The 21017-nt window shown below is 39.4% G+C and overlaps 1 protein-coding gene across 1 annotated transcript; it reads left to right on the top strand.

The window, feature by feature from the left end:
• Positions 1–144: 144 nt before the first annotated feature.
• LOC311151768 (carbonic anhydrase 13-like) lies at positions 145–20755 on the top strand (the record flags this gene model as incomplete). The annotated part of the gene is made up of 10 exons (XM_084202416.1): positions 145–277; positions 450–560; positions 7029–7226; positions 7581–7629; positions 8318–8343; positions 10953–11071; positions 14348–14443; positions 15599–15661; positions 16520–16675; positions 18817–20755. The coding sequence occupies 10 exons, from the start codon at positions 145–147 to the stop codon at positions 18928–18930; spliced, it is 1065 nt and encodes a 354-aa protein (XP_084058542.1). The 3' UTR covers positions 18931–20755.
• Between the last annotated feature and the right edge of the window lie 262 nt (positions 20756–21017).

Raw genomic sequence — 21017 nt, 5'->3', positions numbered from 1 at the left:
TCTCCTTATCAGCGCCCGAGGATCGGGGCGTCGCCGCCCGTCGCCTTCAAATCGGGCGCAGCCGCCTCTCCCGCCCCAGCCCGTCCCATCCCATCCCATCTTGTCCTGTCCCGTCCCGTCCCGTGCCGGCAGGAGAGCAGAGCCATGCTGCACTGGGGATACGACGAGCACAACGGTAGGGAACAGCGGCCGGGGCCGTCGGGGCGGCCAGCGGGGTCCTGCGGGCAGCACTTCCCGCCGCTGGGCTCGGCAGCTCCCGCGCCCTCGGGAGAGCTGGGTGAGCTGAAATGCTTCGCAGCATGAGACCGAGCCGATTTTTGTCTCGGCATTCTGCAAGGCAGGTGGCTGAGAGGTGTCCGTGCGTGCGGCATCGCCCGCAGAGCCGGGCCGGGCTTGGCTCCGGGTCGGGTCTGCCGCGTTCCCGCTTGGGATTTCGTTCGCTCCTTTAGCCGAGCACTTGCGTGCGCAGATCGCGTACGTGGTCGACAGCTGCACTGATCGGAACCGCTGTACCCAGCAGTGCTTTAATGATTCCAGCTCTGTTCTGCTTCTTCTACACGGTGGGAAATCCTAGTTACTCGACTGGGTTATTTAAATATATAACTATGCACCTAAGAGGAGATGCTTTTGGATTTTAGTTGTTCAGTGGTTTCCTTCATCTTGTCAGTCTTTGAAGTCCCAAGATGGGCTCATCAGCAGGCTTAAAGACTTGGCTCTGTTTTGCATCTTCAGTCATGCAAACGCTGCCCCAGTGTGCAGACGGTCGCACAAGTCATGCAAGTAGAAATAAAAGTGTTTTTGTGAATTGTATGCTCAACTCTGATAAAACACATGGAATATCTTATATTGTCTGTACACAAAGAAATTAAATGCTGTGACAGCTAAGGGAGACAGCTATATATTTGCACATACTTATGCCTATAAGAATATGCTTTGTGTATATTATTACTTAGACTTTGGAATACTGTTTGTGCATAGAAAGTATTACCTTTCCTTCCTGGCCCTCTTGTTCCATTTTTTCTGGATGGATGTACTTTTCCTGAAAAACTGGGTGGTGGTGGTGGATCACAGGGATGTTGCAATGATTGGGTGTGTTATCTGCTGTTGTGCAGTCTACCCTACCCCTCCCCTGAAGACGTAAATGGGTCTTGTTTTTCATTTTTTTTTCTCCATACGTTCCTATGCTTTGAGCTTCACCAGCACTGCCCAGATAAGAAGTTCTCTTTGCCTCCCTTATCCTGTCTCTTCTTGTTTGCTATTCTCAACTTTTAGAGAGGGGAGGCCACCAGAATGTCTACTGGGGTGGCCCTGGACCTTGTTTGAGGCTCCCTCTCTCCTATAAAACTCTATTTACTGCCTGCCTGGTGACATATTTGAGGTGGAGTTTGCCTTCCACTCCTGTCTTGGAGCCCCAAAGCAGCTATGGGGTGGATAATTCCTCACCAGTCCATGTCCTTCCCCACACCTTTCACAGGAGGTGAGAGGAGGGAGGCATGGATATCGAACACTTCAGTGCTCTTCCCTAGCATCAGTTTTATTGCTTAGCGTTTATTTTACTGATTTTGCTTTTTATTATTGTTTGATTGAGTAGCAGGTGAAGGAAATTGCTCTGATTCTTGAAAAATTTTGTTTGCCTTCGTGGCCCTGAAAATTGTTTCTCTGAAACTAAGATTACCTTTTGCAATTCAGACAGAAATAAAGTGAAAAAAATTAAATGTGGTGCAGTTATATAATATGGTTGACTGCCTGAAGAATTGAAAAGACATCTATGTTCACTCTGAGTTCTGCAATTGCTACTTTCAACAGTCACAACATAAATCATTATGTGCATAAAGTAAACTGGCAAATATTAAAACATGCATGTCTGCATATATGGAATATCTATGTTTGAGGACATGAGCTTACTGTTAGGTAAAGAATTAAAAGATTTGGGGATTGACACTGACTGGACACCAGGTGCCCACCAAAGCCACTGTATCACTCCTCAGCTGGACAGGGCAGAGAAAATAGACTGAAAAGCTCAGGGGTTAAGTAACTTTCCAGTTACTTTCATAAGCAAAACCGACTTGACTTGGGGAAATTAGTTTTATTTGTTGCTTATCAAATCAGAGTAAGGTAATGAGAAAATAAAACACCTTCCCTCCAACCCTCCCTTTATCCCAGGCCCAACTTCACTCCTTCACTCCATAGGATTTCTCTATGTCCTCTCCTGCACCAGCTGTGGTCAGTTCATCACATGTTGTCTCTGCCTCTCCCTTCTCTTCAGCAGCAGGACTACTCACACTCTGCCCCTGCTCCAGCATGGGGTCCCTTCCATGGAAGCAGCCTTCCATGAATTTCTCCGATGTGAGGGCTTCCCACAGGCTGTAGTTTTTCACCGTCTGCTCCAGCAAGGATTCCCCAGGGGGTCCTGCCAGCAAACCTGCTCCAGCTTAGGCTTCCCTTGGGCTCCTGCCAGGAGCCTGTTCCAGGCTGTCCATGAAGTCATTACTTCCTTCAAGACACATCCACCTTCTCCAGTTGTGACCCTCCAGGGGCTGCAGGTGGATCTCTGCTTCACCATGGATCTCCATACAGGGCAAAGCTTTCCCACCATGGTCTTCACTATGGTGCAGGGAATCTCTGCTCAGGCTCTGGGACCATGTCCTCCCCTTCCTCATGGTGTCTGTTTCTCTCCCATATTCTCACTCCTCTCTTTTGGCTGCTGTTGCATAGTAACTTTTCCCCCTTCTTAAATCTGTTGCCCAGAGGTGCTAGCACTGTCCCTGATGGGCCCAGCCTTGTGCAGCAGTGGGTCCATCCTGGAACAGCTGGCACTGGCCCTCTTGGACACGGGGAAAGCTTCAGCAGCTTCTCACAGAAGCCACACCTGCAGCCTCCCTGCTACCAGTACCAGTCACACACACCTAATGCAGAAGTTTTCAGCTCCTTTGGTGCACCTATTTCTGAAATCCATGAAGGCATTATTTTATTTCTGTGAAAACCTTGGCCTTTGCTTTCTTGCCACTTTTCTTACCTCACATTTTGATGTTGCTTATCTGTAGAGGCATAATACTGAAATCTTGAACACTGGCTTCAGTGTGGCATCGTGCATGCTTTTCACTGTTGCTCAAGGTTCCTGTCAGGATGTGAATATTCTTGCCCCTTGAGCCGTTTTTCATTCACAGGGGAATTGCTTTAGTTAAAAGGCTAATCAAAGAATGAGTAAGGTTGGAAGGGACCACAGTGGGAAGTCAGTTGACTTCACTTTACTATTTGTTTAATGAAATATATGGGAATTATTTACATTTATTGTCTGTTACAGCAAAAATTTCTCTTGATCTAGTTACTACAGTCATGCTGAGGCATTTTGTAAATAGAAGGGATATTAATTAATAGAATCATAGAATCCTTTAGATTGCAAAAGACCTATAAGATATTTCAGTAAAGCCATAACTCCTTATACATTTTTTCTTTCTGAGAATAATTACACCATTTCAATATCTGCTTTTAAAAAGGTGCTTAATTCTACCCATAATAAATTTTTAATTGCTTTTGTTTGAGCTCATCTTACTGTAACCTAATATGCAATCAAATTACATTCAAACCTAAGTTTATAAATTTAAGCACTCTGTGACTGATAAACTGGCAATGGATTCTCTTTAGAAATAAATGAGGATGTGATCCTGTCAAGGTCAGACCATTCTAAAATAATGAATTTTCTATATATAATAACAAACTGTGGAAAAAAACAAACCCAACCCCCTTTTTATCTATACATGCTCAATTTATGCACATATGGAGGCTCACTGGAATTCAACTGCATCCTCTAGTGTCTTCACTGGGCTTGTCTCAAGTTGTCTCCTATTGATGAAATTTGTAATCTTTAGCTTCAGCTGGTCAAAATGCAGCACTGTGTGGTGCTATAGTGAGTTCTGTTTCCTGCCAAATTCCTAACTGCCTTCACTGTGAGACCTTCATTGTTTCATGAATTCTCTGTGTGCAGTGCTGGTGAGTGGTACGTGAAACGATAGTCTGACCTAAAAGTGTCAGACAATTCATTGCCTGTGGTAATACTGTGTCCAAAATAAAGGTATGAAATCTTCAGAGCAGATGGTTCAGTTTTAGTCATAAATCTCAGTCACAATAGCTTTGATTGTTAAGAGCTACTAGAAAATTGCCTCTAGCAAGAGAACATCTTCCCAACAGCAGGAGAGGATTTCATAAGTTCTAAAACTGGTATATTAATCACTTTCATTCAAAAAAGGAAAAAATGAAAAGAGGTGAATTAATGAGTTATACTCCCTGAAAGTGCATATTTAGAAAACTGAAGTGTACATTATTTTAATATGGAGGCATCTAATTCAGAAAAAAAATTCACCCTGGGGACCCTGCTGGCTTAAATCTCACTGTACAACATGCATTTGAGTATCTCTTTCAACAGTAATGACTTTTTTTTACAACAGTCATACACAAAGTTTGCCTTGGGCTGGGGTCTGTAGAAATGAATTGAGTCACAGTTTTCCTAGAGGGACAAAAGCATGATCATTGTACTAGATTGCTGGTAGATTACCTAGAAAGAAATACCTGTTGATATAACCTAGTGGTATAAAATGAGCTGAAGTTTCTTAATACCTTCCTGTATATTTTGAAAGGTCAGATGTCTGGTAGTTTGGTTACTGGTAGATGTTTACTCACCATAGCAAAGCAGTATTTTGGTCATCTGAGACAAGAACAAGTGCCAAACCAGGAATAATGTCATTTTAGAACTGAATATTACTGCTAAATAATTAGGCAGTGGCAGAATCACAGCCTTGGGTCCTCTTTTTGGCAACTTTGTATTATTTCTCATGCAAGTCATCCATATTATTTAATTCAAATAACTATAGTTATTTCTGAGACAGAGTAATAGGAGACCAAGTAGTTAAGCATGTAAATATATCTTTGTCTTTTCTCAGTTAAGGAGTATTAGAATTATTAAAATTAAGTAGCAAGAAACTTTTTCTAGGCATTCCAAATCATGATAGTGAGGTATAAATTATGGAGTAGTGCTTCTCACAAATAAAATTTTGTGTTGCATCCCTAACTACACGGTATTAGGATCTAAACACAATTAAAATTTTATTCTAAACTGTATGTAGTTAGATTATTGAATAGCTTTGATGACCATTTGTGAACTGAGAGGAATTAAGTTTGAACAGTTTTATGTTTCAAACCAGTAGGATTTTTATCTTCTGCCTTAGAATCTATTTCTTTATTGAGTTTAGTTAATGAAGTAATTAACAAAAATACTTTCTTAAAAATCAAGATGGAAGGCCTTTGTTCTGAGGCTTAAGTCTTAGGCTATTCTTTACAAGGTTTTCCCCCTTCTGTTTTTCAGTGCTGCTCAGGGGAGAATCATTCTCTGCCCAGGTGCTGTGCAAGCTGCAGCCCCCGGCGCTGTGGGCGCTTCCTCCCTGATTTACTGCCGGGGTGCATGGGTGCTTTTAGCACCTGTGAGTTTCACTTCTGTTGAAATTGAGGAAAGAAGAATGCCTAACAGCTTTTGATGTTAGGCTATTAACCACTGCATCATACGTTTTCATCCTTTTTTGTCATCATTTTTATTTAAGTGCTAAGCCATCCAGAAAGACCCAAACCCAATTTTTGCAGTGAGGTCAGTTATCTTCAGTGTAGGGAATTAGTTTTGAGGATTTCCAGTGATGTAGATTTTATTTGACCAAGTTCTGATGCTCATATTAAGTATTTCTTATATCCAGTCTCTCAATTGATTTATTATGCTTTTTACCCATTATAAGCCTGGAGGAAAAACAAGTTCTGTGCTCTTCTTAATACTGAAAGATCATTTGCCCTGCAGACTTTCACCTTTCTCTTTTTCCTTTCTTCTTTCCCCTTGCTCTCCCCTCCTTTTCATCCTAAGGAATGTTTTCTGTCTTTATAGAATATACTCCCCAGGCAACTTAATATTTTTCTTTACCCTCTTATCCAAATATGGTTAAACAATGGCACTTACACTCTTATTGTGAATTACTGGGAACTCTCTGATGCTTAGTAGGTAAAAACAGATAACTCACCCATCGTATCAGTGAAGCTTTTTCTTTCTGTTTTAGGATATTTACTATTTTCTCATATCCATATTATTAATTTATTAGCTTTTCAGGTGACATTTGGCTGCTTGGAGAGAGTAAGGCTGAGATGGTTAGTATTGATTAACAGCTTCTTTAGTCCTATAATTTCTACCTAAGTTGGGCCAATGGCACTGCATCTGCACCTGGAAGATCTGCTCTCATCAGCTGAAGGCAGTAGAAATACAAACCTCACGCAGGCACCACTGTCCTCAGTGTTCCTGTTCTTTGATCTTGTCAGTGGTACACTGGTGTGTGTATGTGTGCCTGTGTGCATGGAAACTTCATGATTAGAGGGTGACAGTCTCTCTTCCTTGTGTCAGCTGGTGTGCACAGTTGGTGGGCTGGGAGGAGGTGATCAGAGGGGCAGCAGTGTTTAGGTTCCAGGCACTGCCATCAGGCTCCAGGAGCCACTCAGCATTTTCTGATATCACCAATCACCTTTTTTGACATCTCCCTGTCTCTTTCAGAGTGATCAGTGGAAGATGTGTTCTCAGGTCTTTTGCAGCAAATGAATAAGGCATAAAAAAAAATCTGCATAGAAAAGAAGCAATCCTTAAAGACACAACAAGACATGATATTAGTCAAAAATGGCGTGTCAAAAATTTGTTGGGACATAGTGCCCATTGGATACAGGATGCCTGATTTGAATGAGCATTTGTTATATGTGTCTTGTACATAGCTGAGTCTTACCTGGGAATAATTATCTACATACTGTGGCCTTGTTTAAGGGTGCATGCAAGGTACATGACGGGGTCTGGAGAGCTGCTATTGCAAAGTAGCTGAGTGTTTTGATCTGTGTTTTCCTGATGCATCCTTTTTGAATTTAAAAGATGCAGATGAGATGCAGATTCAAGTAGAGTTTTCTTTCATAAGAATGAGGATGTTGTCAGCAATTTAGACTTCTCCTCCAATGCATTGCAGGGCCTGCCCACTGGAAGGAGGTTTTTCCTGTCGCTAATGGAGACCGTCAGTCACCCATCGACATCAAAACTGAGGAAACCAAGTATGATCCCTCCCTCCGTCCTCTAAATCCCAGTTATGATCCAGCTTCTGCTAAAATCATCCTCAACAACGGGCACTCTACCAGTGTGGAGTTTGATGACACCGTCAACAAATCAGGTTTGTTTACTCTTGCGCTGTAACTTCCTCCACCAATTCCTAAATAGAATGCCTGCAGCCTGGACACATCTCACTGCTGGGTATGAACTCTTAATAAACAGTAAGGCTTTGCTCCTCTGTATGAGATTCCTTTTTCCCTGCCTTTCAGCATGTTCAGTGTGGGACCATATTTGGACAAAAGTTCAAGGTTGTGTTTCTCAGAAAGTGTTGGGATTCCCTACTTATAGGAGTGGTTTGATCACTCCCACCAGCTGGATAGTGCCAGCCCCCTGTTTGAACAGTGTTGTGTACAATTTTTCAAATGCTGCTCTCTCTCTCTCTCACTGCAGATGAATCCTTTGTGTCTCATTACAGGTTCATTCCAACCGAATCGCTCAAATCTCTTATCTGAATTTAGCTGCAGGTTTGGTTATCTGTTTTTCCCCTTTTTACAACCTATACTTGGACTTCTTATGACAAGTAAGAGCCAATACAGAACAAATGAAATAGATCCCAAGTAATCCCTTTTCTTCTCTGAAAAGTATTATTGCCCAAGTGTTTTCCAGGAGTATGTAGCTTCCCTTTTTGCAAACAATAATTCTTATTTAGAAGTTCTCTGGTGTATTATAGTCTTTGTAATGTTACTGCTTTCATCTTTGAAACCTTCTCTTGGATTTTGGGCAAGGCAGCATGCACCTCTTCAAGCTGTAGGAGTGCAGAATCTTCAAGCAATAAAATCATTTTGTGGCTGTGTGAGGCTTACCTGAGGATTCAAGACCATATGGTGCTTTCACAAGCATCAAAGCCAGAGAGAGACTAATTTTTTGATGAGCCCTTAGTCCTGAGGACTTATTAGCTCATAGTGGCAAGAGGGAGAGACATAGATGGAGGCACCTTCATGTTTTTGTTTCCTGAACAGTCTTAGTTTTAAACTTTCTGTCAACATTGGATGTTGCCTGAAAGCCACCAGCTGACCATCAGTGATCAGTCTGGCCTTGTGTCAGATGCTGTGGAACTTCCCAGAATTAATCTCTGCTTCGAGCCTAGTAGATGCTGGTGAACTAAAGCACATCTCTTAGAAAAATATACAATCTTGATTTCAAATTTTCCAGCGATGCTGAACCTACCACAGCCTTTGGTAAGTTGTTCTAATTGTTAATTACCCTTACAGTTTAAAAGAAAAAAAGTTAATGAATTTGAATACACCAAGAACTTCTTCCACTCTCTTAACTCCTTTCGTGAAGTGACAGGGCCTGAGCAATGTTCCCCTGGTACCAAAGCAATGGTAATGTGATCCTCCTCTCACTGCTTTCCCCGGGCCATATCTCCAACGATATAGTTCATATCATGGCAACGCACTGACAGATGTTGATCACATAATTAACAGATGGAGTACCCACTCTCCTTCAGTAGACTCCATGTCTTCTATACATGGACCAGATTCTTCAGTCCACAAACATAAATTGGGTAATTCACTATTTTTCCTAATATTTGTCACTGACAAACTTTATCAGTATTGTTTTTGTTTTCTTTCAGGTCATTGCTCAAAAAATACTGAATTTTCTAGTGCCCAAATTTGGCTTCTGGGGCACCTCTGTGAAGTAAGAACTCCTGCCATGTGTTGGTTTCATGAAAAAAATCAAATTAATTGGTACCAAATACATTAGCATCTGCTAATGCATTATTATCTGACTCCCATATGAACTATTTCTCACTTTGGTCAACATTGGAACTGTGCTGTCAAGTCTGTAACTGTTTGTGTAAGTCTGTTTATGCTCTTTGGTACCACATTAGCTCCATTCTTCAAAATTGCTCTTTTGATCTCCTTCCAATATTTTTCAAAATTCAAGATACTGATATTTGCCTTAAAATCTTATGACTACCCTCTTCCTTAATTACTGTTGGAACTAAATGGTTTTACCATCACTGTGTGATGCGGCACAAATACCTCTACAGGCCATTTTCCACATTTTTCAGCATAAGTATTTCAGGCTGGTACACTTCTACAAAATAGTTTTTCCTCAGCCAGTTAGAACACTGATCTTTACACTTTTCTAGGATCATTTGCATTGAAGTTAACAGTCCTTTAAAGAAACAATTTAAAAGTGATGCTGTCCCATCTCCTCTGTTAGCTAAGTTTATAGGCTGTGTAAATGCATGTTTTTTGAGTTGAAGATTTAAGGAAGTTAAATATTTTTCCCCAGAATAAACAGTCCTGGTTCTTTTTCATTATCTAAGCTACTTGTGTTAGCAAATAGGCAACTTAGAAATTTTTCTTTCATCTTTATCTGGTGTATTTTGTTCCAAAGAAAGTGTAGGTTTTACACTAAACCTAGAAGAGAGAAAAAAATGCTATTGTCCTCCCTACTGCTCTTAATTAAAAAAAGTCTGGTTAAATCTTCTCTCATTTCCCCTTAAAATTTCTGTAATGAGCCAGTAAACTATTCCAGACTGATTCCCAAGCACTCAGGACATACAGAACTGGGAGAATGGAGTGGTTTTTTTTGCTGTGAATGAGGAATTTCTCTGAGCGTAATTCACATTCCAAGCTCTGTGAAGAGATATTTTGACTCTAAGTCTGACAAGAAAATTACAGGTGATTGCAAAAGCACAACAATGGAAAGCCCACCCATATGCATGTTAGTTTGAATTAGAACATATAGAATAGAATAGAATAGAATAGAATAGAATAGAATAGAATAGAATAGAATAGAATAGAATAGAATAGAATAGAATAGAATAGACTCTTTCAGTTGGAAGGGACCTGCAACGATCATCTTTTCCAACTGCCTGAGCAGTTCAGGGCTAACCAAAAGTTAAAGGATGTTGTTAAGGGCATTGTCCAAATGCCTCTTAAACTCTGATAAGCCTGGGGCTTTGACAGCCTTTCTAAGAAGCTTGTTCCAGTGTTTGACCATCATTGTTGTGAAGAAATGCTTCCTCGCATCCAGTTTAAATCTTCCCTGGAACAGCTTTGAGCCTTACCCAGGAGTCCTGTCACTCAATACTTGAGACAAGAGACCGGCAGCTCCCTCTCTGCTTCCCCTCCACAGAAGCAGAGAGCAGTAAGGACCCCCCTCAGCCTCCTTTTCTCATAACTAGAAAAACCCCAAGTACCTAGCTGCTCCTCATAGGACATGCTTTCCAGCGCTGGCTAATTGTCAGTAATACTGAAGTTGTGCAATGCACATGTAGCATTGGCTTAATTTTATTTATGTTAATATAAGCTCCTTTTCCTCAGACTTCAATCTGATATAACTGGATCTAGGTGCAAATGGAGGAACAAGCCCTGAAAATTTAAGCTCCTCCTATTTTTCATCAAATTTCAAAGATGAAAATAAATTCTGCTGACATTAATTTTTTATGATCCTGCTCCTTATTCATAAAACCTATATTTTGAGCTTAATTTCTTAGTGATTCTTTTAAATATAATCAAGAGAGGAAACTCTTGAGTGTTGAAAATAGAACTATTTTCCCATTCTCTGAGAAATATCCTGTCTTGACAATAACACCATACCCTTTAGTGGGCCATAACCCACTAATCTGCCCATAAATGCAATTTTCATAGTCATATCCTCAACAGGTGAGGGTTTCTGTAGCACTACCAAGAAATGGAAAGCTGTCTGAGACAACTTATGAGCAAGAGCAGAGGAGTGTCCGAAGACTGAAGTCTGGTGTGAGGTTAGAGGATGTGGATAGAGACTCCTGTTCTCTCAGTGAAGCCTTTTCCTCTGCTTGGGTTTCTAGTGCTGACTGGGGGGCCGCTCAGCGGGACCTACAGGCTGCGCCAGATTCACTTCCACTGGGGATCCAATGATGAAGCTGGCTCTGAGCACACGGTGGATGGGATGAAGTATGCGGCAGAGGTAAAGCTTTACATGGAGTCATCTCTACCTCTAAGCTTGTAACGAGTTTTCCATTGCAAGAATAATGTTGCCCTTCCTCTTCCTGCTTTTCATCTTCCTCTCATTTTATTGAAAAGTGGTCTTCCTGAAGTGTTGCATGTGTGGTCCTTTCTCAAAGGAGAACCTCTTTGAAAGCTTTGCAGAGGATTAAAAAAGGAGTACAGAAGACAAGAGCTCGATAAGGGCAAGACTTAATGTTCGAGAGTTATTTTAAACTTTGTCTTTCATTGTTTCCTCCTTGGAGAATATTTTCAAAGTCATCTTCAATGACAAACCACAGAATTATTGGATTTGGGGCCTATGTAGTGTAAAGTTTATGCAAGACTTAGGAACGTTGCATTTTGTGGTGCACTTAGCAATGTGGTTATGACTTTGAGAACCATGGTTTAATATCTGTGGGATGCCTTCTGTCTGTGAGATGGCTGCTGTCTGTACAGTGGAGGTGGTGTGCCAAAGGGAGAAGTGCACCATCTCCTCTGGCATAGAGCATTCACTCCTGCTCTGTCTCCTTTGGTGTATTTGAGTAATTTGCAGGAGGAAGTTCTCAGTATGAGATTCCTCTTTGCAAATGGAAGTAACATGGAATATTTTCAGGAGATTGAGATCTTTAAAAACATACGATTCAGACAGTGTCAGAGTTTTCTGGGGTTAAAAAGAAGGAAAAAGTGTAAAAATAAATGGACAAATAAAAGGCATAATACTACAGAAGAAGAATATATAATGTATGCACTGTGGTGTGATCAGATTTTACTGGAAATGCTATAAGAGATACTGGTCAGGAAAAAAGATCGGTTTTCTAACACTAATGGGGAAAAGTGACATTTGCAGTGTTTAAAGGCTTATGTTTTCCACAGGAACCAGGTGAGATGGAATATAAAGAATTAATAGAGGTGCTTTAAAACCATTAAGTACCAAACCCAAATTTCTAGCTGAGAAAATATATGTTTCCCATCTAAGAAACCAAATGGAAGGAGAAAATATCCCTGAATTTCTAGCCAGTCTAAAAGCCTTTCTGTTACCTGTTCGTTGGGTAACCTTCCACAAGAAGCTCTCTAGATGTCACTTTGGCTTTGGGATAAGAAAATCTGAATTAAAACCGAGGCTTCTGAACATTGTTCACACAAAAGAAAATACCTCAGAAGGAGACATGAAGATGTTTTCAGTGCTCACCTTTGTAAGGAAGATGTGCAAGGTTTGAAGAAAAACCATCGACTGAATTGAAGAAAGAATTAATGTACAGGTCAAGAAGACTGCAAGGTTTGGCCCTTAAGCCCACCAGGAAGCAGAAGGGATCCATGGCTCCATTCTCTGTGACAACGTACGGTCTGATCAAGGTGTCTTCACAAGCTGCAGTGACACCGCGGTGGTAAGACAGGATATATTCCTTAGAGAAGTCACAAGCCATTGAGAACGGGTCTGTACCCAAAAGTGTTTCACACTCTGCTTGGGGCCTCTGGTTTTCAGAGGGTTACCTTCTGGGGGTTTTTGGCAAAGCTATGAGGGAGTGGGAGTGGGCTTTAAGTAGCTGTGGGAATTTTCCTTTTTGTTCTTTACTGGGCTGTTTTTGATGGTGTTTTTTCCCCCCCCCAAATCTACAATAAAGGTAATTTCTGACTGAGAGTATCTGTTTCCTTTTTGTGTATGTAAAAATATAATTGTTTAAAAGTTGTTCAGCATAGGTTCTGTGAATTTGTAGTAGGGAGCAGTGCAGACACTATGAACCCCAGGATTAACACACTTGAGAATGGTTTAGTGGACTGTGTTGTCCTCCTAGTGTAGTTTATAACATTCTTAGCATCTTTCCTTCAAGGATTTCTAAAGCTGTGAGACAGCATGCATGTCATCGAGGCTGTACATGTATTATTATTGATGACAGTGGGATTCCTTACTTGCTGCAAGTAATGTTTCAGCACTTTAGAGCCCAAATGCTTAAAATATTGATGTCAAGTAAGACCAAGTATGAGTTCCATTTTATAGATATGGAAAATTGAAAATTATAGAGGTTAAGCAAGAATTGATATTTAGAATAAAACTCTTCATACTTCTAGATCCCTATTTCAACCATGCAGCTATGTTGGTTTACGTGGCAATCCTTTAAAGCAGGTTTCAGCTTTCCTAAATTGTTCTTACTTTATTTGTCCTGTAGGTGCTGTATTCCAAAAGAAACCCTTTTTTTCCATGGGTTCATCCCAGTTTAAGTCATTCAATGAGTTGTTTTTCAGCCTTCTTGAAGTTCAAAATCTGAAAAGATGGTCATCACCAATTTTAGAAAAGCCAATCTCACGCCCCTCTTCTGAGCAACTTAAACAAAAAATTATGTGTAATAAGATTTACTAATCCATTGAGGATTTGTGAAAGTAATTAATATTTGTGAAGTAGTTAAGTGCTGTGTGAGTGTGCTCTCTCCAGTTTGGCAGTCAGACCATTGCTCAAGGCTGGAACAACCTGGAACTTCTTGGAAACCAGGAGCTCCCGTCATCAAGGGTGGTCAGGAATTAGGAAACCTAATTTAACAGGAGGTACTTAAGTGGCATGGGAATAGACATCACAGGCTTTTCCTCTTCCCTCCTGGCTGGGTAGTGTCTTTAAGCTTTTTCACGCTTCCAGAATAATGCATGTTGGAAATGCAAATGCTCAAACCTGAGATAATCAAGCTGCTTTTAAGGGCGTCACTACCGGTAGTCATAGAAAATAACATTTGAAAAGTGTCCAAAATGAAATGCTGGTGTTACCTTAAGCTAAACAAGGGAAAAGGGGTCAGTGCAAGTTTAATGTGTATATGCCTGTTTTCTAGCTATTTATGTGGATGATTAATGTTGCTGAAAGCTTGATTAAAGAAAAAGAGGAGTAAAATACTAATGACATCCTCATGAATTCCAATCACTTTTAAAATCGGCTATACTAAAAATGGATTTTAAACCTCTAGTTATATAACCACTGGCTTTTTTTGTCTTAACTTCTCAGTTCAAAATCTGAGGGCCCAACAGCAATTTGACAGGCACTGTGGTGTGCCAATTGCTGCCAAATTTTTTATAATCTTAGCCACTGGGAATGCTTTTGCCATTTGTGTGAACTACATATTTACTGATTTAATGAATTATCTGCATTTAGAACACTGAAGGATTCTGCATACAAAAGAGTGAAATAAAAGTGTCAAACCCAGTAAAGTTGTAATATTTATTTGCCACTACTTGAGTTCAGTGAGAGTTGATGCTGTCTGTGTCTCTTGCTTTTCAGCTTCATGTGGTCCATTGGAATGCAGAGAAGTATTCCAGTTTTGTTGAGGCAGCTTGTCAGTCAGATGGACTAGCAGTCATGGCTGTATTTCTGAAGGTAAGAAGATAATGCTTCAACCCTCATAATAAATCTGCATTATAAGCCCAAAGAGGTAACAGTGATGTTTTGTGTAAGTATTGCTAAAGAAATACTTGTTATCTTACACTTATTTCCTTCATAGTGTTTAGCTTCCAATATAGAAAGCTGTCCTTCCTTTAAGAATAAAAATATCAGCTTTTCCGTTAAGAATAAAAATATCAGCTTAATAGATTTTTCAAGACAAACTCTTCAGTTTGCCTAGCCTGCAAGCCCAAACAACATTAGATGTGGAACTTAATTCAGCTGCCCCTATTTGGATCCCAATAAGTTGTTCTTAACTAGCATGTTCCTTTAGGGGAACAGCTTGATTTAAATTGTTTTTTAATGGCTTGTTTTTGAGTTAGTCATTTCTTCTAGAAAGTAATAATAATTAAATAATACAAAACCAGAAACTGGAGAATTTACTAATAATTATTTTATACCTTTTTTGCCTTCTGTGCCTGTTCTAAGATTAAATTCATGCAACAGCTTCACTGAATTCTGTATGAAGAAGCAGATGGGGAATTCTCACAATCTATGGCAAAAAGATAAGGCTTTGGTAAATTCAGTGGTTTCTGGTGGCTGACACAGCTTCCTGAGAACAGCTAGTACTGGTGCTGGCACAGTGAGAGAGCCATTACATGCAGCAGTTGCAAAGAACTGCTTCAGCAATTCAGTAATTCTGTCTTTCCAGTTTGCATTACAGTGACTCAGGGGAAGCGTCACTGAATTTCTTAGCACACAAATTCAGTTTGGAATATTCTTATGTAAGAACAGTGTTTTCAATGTTATAAGCAGTTTAAATTTCTGATTAGTCTGTAACTTTTAATATCCCACATATTAAAACATGAAAGATAAATTGTTTCTATACCCCTGTAGTGAAAAGTTTGTCATTCTCTTGTAGCTGAAGTAATTACTATGAGTAGCTAGATAACTATCAGCAAGGGAGGGAATCTTCTTTATGACCAGTATTATTTCTAAGGACCAGCTAGTCACAGGCTTGTACTCACAAAACGCATCAGATCTTTCAGTCACTTCAGTTATCTAAAAGCAGTTTCATTTTGCATTTGCTTTCTATTAAGTTTTGTTGCTTTTCTCGAGCTCCAGTGTTTCTTTGTTCTTTGGTGTTAATAGATTGGTGAATGCAACCCTCAACTGAACAAGATTACTGACCGCTTGGACACCATCAGAATTAAGGTGAACAAGTGCTTCTAAATGTATGCTAGCTAATACTGGTGCTTGCTTTTGTTGGGTTTTTTTATTTTTTTGGTAGGGTTTTTTATTTTTTGAAACCCGGCTGCTCCTCCCTGTACCTCCATGTTTCCTTATCGCTAGTGATAGATGCCTGATCTGAGACAGTTTATGTGCATTCTGTTTAAGTTGAAAACTAAATAGACAAAAAATAATTTTTACACAGTAAAAGATCAGATGAAACAGCTAATTCCTCACAGAACCTAGTCTCTGATAAATCTGTTGCTCTGAGGATAGTAACAGAGAAAAAGCATACTTTATGGAAAGTTGTAAAAATGATGAGGGAAAGACTTCCTTCCCTGTTTTGCTGAGGTACAGGGTGAGAAATAGCCTGTTGTTTGTGTGAGAGAAATCAGCCAGACTCTCAACATGATGTTCAGACAGACATCTGTGTCCTGGTATCCAGTACAGGGGGAGGCAGAAGTAATTCCTGGGAGGAGTGGGGAAAGAAGAAGTGGCTGTAACCTGTGGGATTACTCTGCCAGCCCCACAGAGACCACATTGAAAGTCAAACATCCTTGCCTTCTCCCCTCGACTTCCATCTCATGTTCATCTGTAACTTAGGAGAGCCTGTTCCAACATGACACCTTTCATGGTGTCCTGCTGGCATCAAGGAAAGTCACAGCAAAGCTGAGGTAAGACCTCATCAGAAGGGCAGTGATGAGGACCTCCTGTCATCACCCAAGATGCTGCCAGCCCACTTGATGGTGGAACAAGCTCTACTTCCTTTGGCATGATTTACTTTGGCCTCTTGCTTTTAAATAACATTGCCCTGGTATTTCTTTTTCTTTTATTTCTTTCCAGGGGAAAAAAGCACTATTCACAAACTTTGATCCCAGCTGTCTGCTTCCCAAGTCCCTGGACTACTGGACTTACTTTGGCTCTCTCACTGTTCCACCTCTTCTTGAGAGTGTCATCTGGATTGTTCTGAGAGAGCCCATAAGTGTTTGTTCTGAACAGGTATCTTTGGATTTTTCACTGCCATAGAAATATTGCTTTTGTAAGAATGGAAATTGTAAACGCCACCCAAAATTATGGGTTTTTGCAGACCTTGGCACTGAAGACCTTACAAGATTTTCAGAAGTCAAAATTTGTCTATCAAATTTATTCTAGTTGCCTTTCTTGTTGTAACAGATATTTATTATTCATTTTTAAAAAGAATCTGCATACTCTAACAACTAATAAACAAAAATAATCAATAGGGAACTTAAAAAAAGAGTTCTGGTGATGCTTAGAAATTCTGGAATTCCAGTTGATTTAATTATTTGCATATCCTACTCAAACCTGATCTTTGGCATTTTTATCTGGCAGACAAGTAGTAAATGTCTTCTTGCATTCTAAATACATAGAACTTGATGAATTTACTAGAATTATGAAAAGGAATACTACTGTAATAAGTTGGGGTTATACTAGGCTGTTTTAGGAAAGCTGTGATTCGACATAAAAGTCTATTTATATTTCTTGTAAAAGCTTCATGTTGTATGTTATCTGGGCAACAGTGACACCCAGCGGGCTGATCGTCTTAGGTGTAAGGTATTTCTGAGTAGAGAACACATAGTCAGCAGAAATGGTGACTTCAGTCTTTGCTAAAAATGTTAAGACAGTTCCATGAATGGGTTGCTTGTTGGGAAACCTCAAATTTCTGCTTGCAACTGATTTGAAGTAATTTGTTTGCTCAGTGTGTGTATTTTTCTCATCTGTATCTCTTCCTCACTCCCCTCAATCTGGCTTTGTAAGTCTCGCTGGAATGTGTTTGGTTCTAGAATTGGAAACTTGTCTTAAGGTATCAACTTTCCAAAGACAAGCCATTTCTCAGGTTAAAAGCTTTTTATTTGGGCAAATCTGTAATAAATGCATTCTAAAATGTGAAATGCTGTATATAAACAGGTAAATCTATAATAAATGCATTCTAAAATGTGAAATGCTGTATATAAACAGCCACGTGTAACAGGCTCAGGGAACATGGTGTGGGAAAGTGTCAAGTGTAGTGATCCTTTATTAGCAATTTTTCATAAACTTTAGCTATATCTTATGTATTAAAGTAGAAATTGCTATATTCTTATCAGTATAAACATGCATGCAGCTAAAGTGTTTGTTTCCAGTAATGTCCACCATTGTGATTGATCAGTGAGCACTATGACTGATATTGTTCTACTATTTAATTTTATTCCTCAAGCTTGTATTTCTTTAGGGCTTTAGAGTTTACTAAAGACTTTTTGTTGCACTTTTCAAGTTGAAAGAAATTAAAAATAGCTTTTAAGTTTTTAGAAACCTAGAGGACCCTGAATTACAAACATCAACTTCAGAATGGGGTGAAGCAAGGTAGCGTTGACCTTTTTTGCTCTTAATGTCATTACGGTGCAATGTGCCATTACAACTAAATGCTCTGTTATAATGGAAAGGTTTTTGTGCTGTCCTACCTTTGGTAACCTAGGAGGGAAGCAAAACAATATATAGAAATAGTAACTATTGGAAAGATTGGAAATTAAAAAAAATTTCTATACTTAGGTCAGAAATCAGCCTCAGATTTCCCAAGGTTTAGACATGAAGCTCTGATGGGATTTTATATGCTGAGTTATGAATAAGTGCTTGTCCTGTGTCTTCACAAGGGAAGAATGTGGAATCTCTCCTGGTTTGAGTTACAGAAGCTTCTGTAGCACCACACCTGCAATTCCAGGTTAATTGTGAATATACTCCTTGAAGAAGGAAACAGAATGTTTGTATGATAAGAAACACAATCTTATCTTTTGGCAAAAAAAGCATTTCAGAATCTCCAAACTATGAAATACAACTAAAAAGATATAAACCGCCCCCTGGTTTAGATCAGGTTGTGGAAGACAAAGTGTGAATAAAGGAAACAAGTAATCCTTATGCACAGTGTCATGTTGACATGTATTTTGGGATATTTTCTCAATAGTCATCCCCCTTTTCATTTCCAAGGATAGGAATGGTGAAATTGTCATTCCCATCATGACTTAATAAAATACAGTTCTTTTCTTTCAGGTGGAAAAAAGTGACAAGTGTCTTTAATATTTGCATGCTTTTTCATCAGTATTGAGATGAGGCTTTCGTGCTGAACCTTGTGTCTCTCTTGGTTACAGCTGGCCAAATTCCGCAGCCTCCTGAGCACTGCTGAGGATGAGGTCGCCTGCTGCTTGCTGAGAAACTTCCGGCCTCCCCAGCCTCTAAGGGGACGAGAAGTCAGAAGGAATTGAATGAGTAAATCCAGAGTAGGCTCCCTCTGAAACCAAAGGCTGAATTCATTTTAATAGTTCATATACTTTGTGATGTTTATTTTTTTTTTTTTGTGAGTTGTTTTAACCAATAGGTGTTGTTTTATTAGTGGTTTCCATGCAGTCATTTCTCACACACAAATATGTCTGGAATTATCACAGGTTCATTGATGTTAACAGATGTGACTGGGTTTGAGTGCATTGGCTTGGAAGCACTGAGCCATCAGCATTGCATACACAGAGGTCACTGCTAATCACAAAAGACAAATATGGTGAAGAAGTTGCCCAAATTTTGCCACCAAATTATTGAACAGGATCCTTGGTATTATTGACAGTATAGGATGTTCTGGGATTACTCTTTTGGTCTCTAACATAACATTTAGCTTCTGTATGAACCTCACATTGCAGTTTTCAAGGAAAAAACTTCAAGGATGATGTAATTTCATTGCTGACTTCTGCAATACCATATTTACTTTCCTACAAAAAGTAGTAATGACTAGCAGCATTTAAGTAAGACACATATTTATATGATCCTGTTATTCTGGCTCCTTCATAGCAGTAATAATGTACTGATTGATAGTTTTTTAAAAGCAAATAGTAAGGATTTTGTGTATTGTCAGGTAGATTAGGTATTCCTGAATTTCACAATGTCACCAGATGAAATTCTCCTGAAACCTGAAAACTGCAAGGTGGAAGGGCATAGAGGGAGCTGTTTGTGCCTAAATCCATTTTGTTGCACTTGGTGAAAAATAAGAGATTATTACACTATATCCATGTAGCATCAGACTTTTGCCACTTAAAATTAAGAGGCAGGGGTAGCTGTTGTTCCAGACCATTGCACACTGCAGTGTGACCCACATGCTGCTTGCCTCTCATCTCACTGTGGAGCACAGTACTGCCCAGGTATAGAATGTGTCAAGGTGCTGGCTGATGTTCTGCTGTCATAGTTGAACTTCAGTGGTTGCACTTATATTCCAAGACCAAAGAGAATAGTCAAAGAGAGCCAAAGAAATCAAAATCAAGTCAACATCTAAAAAAAAGCTCAGCCCACAATAGCAATATGTTGAAACATTTATCTTTATGAGTTGACTTGAGCCAGTGTTTCTCTCAGGAGCTTTTTTTTATCTCAATATAATTGGGGTTTTTTACACCAAATATTTTTATTAATGAACATGCCATAGGATATAGCTTAGGATAGAATTAGATTTACTCTCAAACTGTGAGAACAACATAGTGAAATCCAGTGAGTGATATCTGAAAGAAACAGCTAGAGGTTTTACTGGCAGCAACTAACACCACTTCTGACAAATATAACTGCTCTCCTTTAATTCATTTTTAAACAGGTTTTATATGTTCTGCCTTTTACCTCAATGGGTCATTTGATCTTAGATGAACAAACATAAGGGGAATCACAATCAGGATTGACTTTATAGACTTTATATTGTTTTAGAACAATAAATTAGACATATAGGTATAGGTATTTTATCTTAGTTTAAGGTATGTGGAATTTTTTGTTTTCTCCTCCCCAGAATATAGCTATAATATCCTGCAAGGCCTCCCAATGCCTTTTGAATATTTTCTGAAGAAAAGAACACAAACGGACCATTGGAGAAATAAAAGGCATTTAGCAGAACTAAAAGGAAAAGCAGGAATGTGTTGTATGTTTTCACTCCGTTTTTTAGACTTAGGAGTGGATCTCATATTTTTCCCTGTTATGTGAGTAGCTACAGAATGTGGAAAAAAGTTTACAAATTGCAGGACAGATAGAAAGGATTTGTTGGTCTCAGAAGAGAAAGGAATAAGGCTACTGATTCATATTGTAAACAGAAGTTTTGCATATTTCTTACATATTGTAATGGTTTCTTACATATTGTAGTGGAGTTGATTCAATTATTTTATATTTATAAGGGTTTTATCAAAATAAAACATGGATTTTATGAATGCGTATTGTATTTTCTGTTGAAGAGCCTAAAGAGCCTAAAGTTTTACAGAGAAAGCTATACTTTTATAAATAACACCTGCAGCTTTAGGTTTGGAAAAACTTGTCACCCATCATTTGAAGTCTGTCT

The sequence above is a fragment of the Fringilla coelebs genome (assembly GCF_963513975.1).
Source record: "Fringilla coelebs genome assembly, chromosome: 1".
NCBI classification, from domain to species: domain Eukaryota; kingdom Metazoa; phylum Chordata; class Aves; order Passeriformes; family Fringillidae; genus Fringilla; species Fringilla coelebs.
The sequence above is the reverse complement of the archived record's forward strand: the minus strand, read 5'-3'. Positions and strand labels throughout refer to the sequence as shown.